At 51.6% G+C, this 5546-nt stretch overlaps 1 protein-coding gene across 1 annotated transcript in view; it reads right to left on the reverse strand.

The window, feature by feature from the left end:
* SOWAHB (sosondowah ankyrin repeat domain family member B) overlaps positions 1–421 on the reverse strand; it is a 1844-nt gene extending 1423 nt beyond the window's left edge. The window contains exon 1 of the mRNA XM_010575596.1: positions 138–421. Within this exon, the coding sequence (XP_010573898.1) occupies positions 138–421 (284 nt within the window). The remainder of the gene's footprint in view (positions 1–137) is intronic.
* Between the last annotated feature and the right edge of the window lie 5125 nt (positions 422–5546).

Raw genomic sequence — 5546 nt, forward strand, 5'->3', positions numbered from 1 at the left:
CCCGCTTCGCCCGCACCCCGGCGGCCGGCCGCCTCTTCTCCGCCACCTCCCCCGGGGGGCCGCGCCGCCGGTCGGGGTCGCGGCGGGGCGGCGGCGGCGGGCCTTTTTCTTCTCCCCCCCCCTCGCCCCCCCCCTGCCGTTCCTCCGGCGGCGGCGGCGGCAGCTCCTCGTCGAGGAGGTCGCGGTACCTGCGGCGGAGGACGATGTCCTTGGAGGCGCCGGGAGCGGCGGCGGGGTGGACGGTGGCCAGGGAGTTGACGAGGCTCTTGAAATATTCGCGGCGCTCCCGCCGCTGCTGCTCCGTCAGCGCCGGGTCGCGGAGGAAGGGCTGGAAGTGGCGGAGCAGCGCCGTGTTGGGGGCGCGGCCCCCGGCCCCCCAGAGGAAATCCAGCACGGCCTCCTGGCTCAGCTCCCGCGCCATGCTGCGGGCCAGCCGGCTCTCGGTACTCCGCCTCGGTGCTCGGCGCTGCACCCAGGTGCGCGGCGCTGCCGCGGCGGGGAAACCCGCCTCCTGCCGCGCCGGGCCTCTCCGCGGCCGCCGCCTCCTCCTCCTCCTCCTCCTCCTCCTCCTCCTTCGCAGCCCGGCCGCCACCCCCCCGGTTGCCTTTGCCCGGGGTGGCGGCCCGTGGGGCTGGGGTGAGAGGGCTGAGAAACAGCGGCGGTGAAGGAGGGAAGCGGGGTAGAGGGGCTGGAGGAGCCTTGCTAGTGCTCTGAGAAGAGCGAGGGTAATTTGCTGGCGTGCGGTGAGCGGGAGGAGCGCTTTATCAGTCATTGTGTCAGTGAACGGACTGGAGATGATGGGCACAAGTTAAAACGCAAGAAATTCCCTTTGCGTGGGAGGAAAAACTCTTTTGCAGGGAGGGTGATCCAAGTACTGGAGTGGGTTGCCAGGAGAGGTTGTGGTCTCCGTCCTCAGGGACTTTCAGAGCTCCACGGGACGCAGTCCTGCTCCGTGTGACCCCACCTGAGCAGAGGCTGGACCAGACCATCTCCAGAGGTGCCTTCCAACCTGAACCGCCCTGTGATTCTGTGACTTAGGAAAACCAGCAATAAAGATACACGAATGTGATGTGGTTCAGGGTAGCTGTTATTACAAGTGTGTGGGATTGTACCTACGTACAACAACTACACACAAGTACCAAGAGTGCCCAAAGTCAAATTATATCTCATATCATCTCTGTATTCGCTGTGTGCCTGAGGCAGGTTGGACACATGTTGTGCCAGACTGGGCATCTAATGTTCTGTATTGCTAATGCTGTTACCACGAGGGTGTACATTACAGCTGAGTGGGATGGATAAGATAGAGCCCCAGTGGACAATGTGTCCTGTATACACCAAGCAAATGGCAGCCCCTGCCCCAAGGAGTTTGGGGAGTGAATATGGGTGGGAAGTGTGGGAGAGAGGGTGTGCTGTTTTTTTCTGTCCCACAGTCAGGGAACAGAGGCGTGGAGGGACTGAGATCGATATAGGCTCCTGGCTTTAAAGAGGTCTGCGTCGGGTCCTAAGTCACGCCCCAGAAATCACCTCTCCTGCAGGCTCCCGGGTATCCAAAAATATTTTTAGCTGCCTGTAATCTAGGCAGCTGGAATACCCTCCAGCCCGCTGCAATTCCAGAAGTGTACGCAACCTTCACAAACCCTGGACAGAGATTGCAATAGATGGTGTGTACAGGCTAGTGATTTCTGTTTTGGTAACACAAAACCTTGGCATAACTTCTAAGATTCACCCCCTGCAAACCCGTTCAAGAGCGGATGCGTGCGGCAGTGTTGCTCTCAAGTAAGCAAGCTACACAGGTCTGTGCTTTTGGATTGCTGACTCTGAAGCAATAGTTTCTGCCTCAGTACGTTATCATGCCGGTTTGCAGGATAAATTGCCCTGTGCAGCTGCAGGACTGCGAAACTGTAACCTCTGGAGTGGTGGGAGCAGCCCTGAAAGAAAGTTTCAAGTTTCTAAGTTAGAAGTTACAGTTTATGCAATGTATCAGAAAAGTCTGCCAGTATGCCAACGTTTGGGTTGCTTGGGTGGTACAGTAAGAGAAACTGCGCTACCTGCTCTGCCACATCTTGCTTTTGGTTTTCCCTGTGGTGTATATTGTAGGAAAGTGTGGCTGCACCCCATCAGTGGTGTTCATCTGAGTTGGGTGCAGGTGCTGGGAAAAGGGTAAGTCTCATGTTAATATTTTATCATTTTGTACATGCTTTTGGTACAGTTCTTCAAGCCGTAAATACCTTTCTCTCTCTTCTTCTGATGACCCCTGAAATTGCAGTCACAACTCTGTGTTTGAGAACAGCACGCTCTCAGCGGAAGCGGTTGTGATGAAATTAATGGAGCATAATGATATAGTTGTGATCACAAATTAGAGAGGAGGGTAGATTGTGAAGATAAAAAATCCGAGTAAATAACAGTGGCAAATGACAACACTCCTATGAAAGCGTTGTTTTGGTTTAATGGACTAAGGTGTAAGCAGCAGGCTTTCTATGAGATCATATTTTTATTTAAACACTCGTGGAGGTACTATGTTCGTTACTGTAAGCTTAGCTTTGACTAAAAAATAGACGTTTTTCTACTGAGAAACGTCAGCCCTCACTCTGTAAACTTTTTTCTTGAAGTTAGTGGAACACACTCAGGTAACACTAAGTGACTGCTGAAGTACCTGCAGGACTGAGACCAGCATTGAATGCTGATGCTTTTGCATTGCTGGGGTTGGAAAAGCCTCACTGAGCTTGTTTGAGTGAAATGGGTTGAACTGATGCATCTCACTTGACAGCCACTACTGGCTGGGAGCGTGTTGCTTACTGGATAGCTCAGATGGCGGACAATTATACGGCAGTTGGTTGTAACCTGTTTGGTTATGACTGTCTGTTGATACCCTTTGTTGGCACATGCAGAAGTCTGCTGAAAGAGTAGCTCGCGTTGATTCAGAGGCAGACCAAATGCTGGCACACGTCTCTCCCCTTACAGCCTGAGCTGCAAATCACATTTCGGGATTAAGGGAGTGTAACACTGCATACAGGCAAGGAAAAGCGCGGCCCTACTACCTGGAGTTGCTTCATCGCCTGCTTCACGCTAAGAGGTTTAAAGAGACTCTTGTTTCCCTTTATGCTTTAATGATTTACACTGTCCGTAAATCGGTCAGGTTTGTTGTGGGTAGGAGTCCTCAGTATTGTTGAATTTACCCTGGTCTCGCCCTCTTTGGGAGTTCTGGACACAGCAGGTCTCTTTGGGTGAAATTTGAATAAGTTGTGAGCAGTGCTAATCACAAAATGGAGGCAGGATCAAGCATTACTTCAACATTAAAAAAAAAAAAAAAGCCCACCACTTAGTCCTGTAGCTTCCTATTGTAGTGCAAGAAGATGTTGCCTTTAGGGAGCTATATACCTGTGCTTGTTTTTAAACAGCAGGTAAGTTAACCCAAGTTCTGTGTCTACTTGCGTATTTTCTCATCCCATATAATCTGAGAAATTGCCCCACAGCTGACACAAAAGGTTATTAAAGCATTGATGTGCCATATCTGCAAAATGATGCAAAACAGCTTTGGAAAAATGGAAATGGTTCCCGCAGGGTCTCTAGAGTGAGTGACTGGCAATTGCCTTTGCACAGGCACTGATTTGTTAGCAGCAGTTACGAAACTTTGTGGAGCGAGGGGTCTGCTTCTTCCACTGAACGCTAGGAATGCAAGGAACTACACTGGCTGAGATCTAGAGAGATTGCAGAACATTTCTTTGTTGTGATGTTTTTCCCCCCCTACTCTTTCAGCATGAACAGCCATACCCAGGAAGGTCTGTATGCATGAGTGTCACAGAGAAAACTCCACCACTTTGAGCCAAGCTTTGGGCCAAGGAAGGACAAGGTGAGTCACATTAGGGTTTTGCAAACACAGAAGGTCTTTGCGTTAGTTAAGCTGATGCAGGAATATCACGCATGCCTGTAATCCAGACAAGGGGAAGCTGTGTCTGCCTCACCCACAGATGCAATGAGGGCAACTCTTTAGATAGGATCATCGGGTTTCCACTAGAGGCTGCACTGGTCTGAGCACATTTCCCAGTACAGGCATGCTCAACACCTCCTCACCTGGAGCTGTGCATGCAGGAGGAATTTGCTATAAGGGCAAGAACATAAGTCTAATATAGCAGCCTCCCTAGGATATTAGCAGTAACGCCTAACACATTAGCGTAATAAAAGCACCGCGTCAACTATGCTTGCAAAATTTTACAGGTAGAAACCCCATTAGAATTTTTTGGTTTAGCAGCTTTGCTAATGATGGCTGCATCCGTGCCCAGTTAAGGGCTGCTGCCCCAGGTGCAGATCCTCAGCCCCTAGTGAGGACCAGTGCCAGGTAGTGCTCTTTGCTTCCTCTGGTTCCTGTTCAGTCTGGGGGTTGTGGGATCAGACATGGGTGACTGGTCTCAAATATCAGCTCCCGAGTCCTTCAAAACACAATAAAAAGAGCTGTGGGAAGACAACGCCTGGACTTTGTAGATCCCTACAAAGAGCCACATGTTTCTTTATAGTGGTACAAAAATGGCTTTTAGAGTGAAAAGGTAAAAGCTTTGGGTTGAAGGGTGTACAAATGGTAAGCGTACCACTGAGGTTTATTTGCTTACTACACTGGGTCATTTAGTTCTAGAAGGTGCTCTCAGTTTTTATCCTTTTGGCTTTTTTGTTTTGATTCTGTGTATGTTCACATAAAGGAGTAGCACTGATGTGTCTGTAATTTCACATGTCCTTCACGTGTGCAGCAAATTGGATCTCTTGTCTTCTGTAGCCTTTTGGGGTTTTATGCCTTGCAAAATGCTGCAGGAGCTGACCCAGCAGGGACCTTCCTTCGTTGCTGCCTTGGTTGAAGGCTTGCGAGCAGATGTGTTGAATTTAGTCTTAGGAGTCCCACCTTTGCAGGTAAGGAGGTATCATGCTTAACATCAGGATGTTAAGCATTTTGCTAGTTGGAGGAGCAAGGACCCAGCTGTGCTTCGCTTCTTCCGTGGAAATCACTGGAGTGGGAAAGCAACTGGCCACCGTGTCTGTTGTTTGGTATACCCAGCTTGTTTGAAAAGGGAGCATGAGTGTGTTGGGTCAGAGAGACAAGAGGAATGGGGTGCCTGGTTTTGCCCTCTGTGTCGTTATAGGAGGGCATTAGGGCTGCTCCTGGCAAACAGCCCCAGCTGTGGGAGCTCCTGTCTGACTCCCTGTTATAAATACCTGTTCGCCGAGTCCCATTCTTCTTAACCAAACTTGTGGCAGGAGGACCTCACCAGTCCTTTGCTGGGCCGTCTCTTTGCAAGGGCCCCGGGAGCAGATGGGTGTCTCTGCTTTCAGCTGATCCCCCCCATCGCTGTAGGGCTGCCGGAGTCGGAGAGAGTGGCCCTTTCAGGTGATGGGGAGGGGGACAAGCGGGCGGCGGGCAGGGAGCAGGCCGAGGTCCCCCTCCCCGGCCAGTAGGGCTGTGGGGCAGAGCAGCGCGGCCCCTTCCCGGAGGGCTCGCCAAGAGAGGGTTAAGTGCGATTCTCTCTGGGGATCGATCGCGCTCGCGGGGCGGCCCCCCGGGG

This window comes from Haliaeetus leucocephalus, unplaced genomic scaffold, assembly GCF_000737465.1.
Source record: "Haliaeetus leucocephalus isolate CR32 unplaced genomic scaffold, Haliaeetus_leucocephalus-4.0 Scaffold484, whole genome shotgun sequence".
Taxonomy (NCBI): domain Eukaryota; kingdom Metazoa; phylum Chordata; class Aves; order Accipitriformes; family Accipitridae; genus Haliaeetus; species Haliaeetus leucocephalus.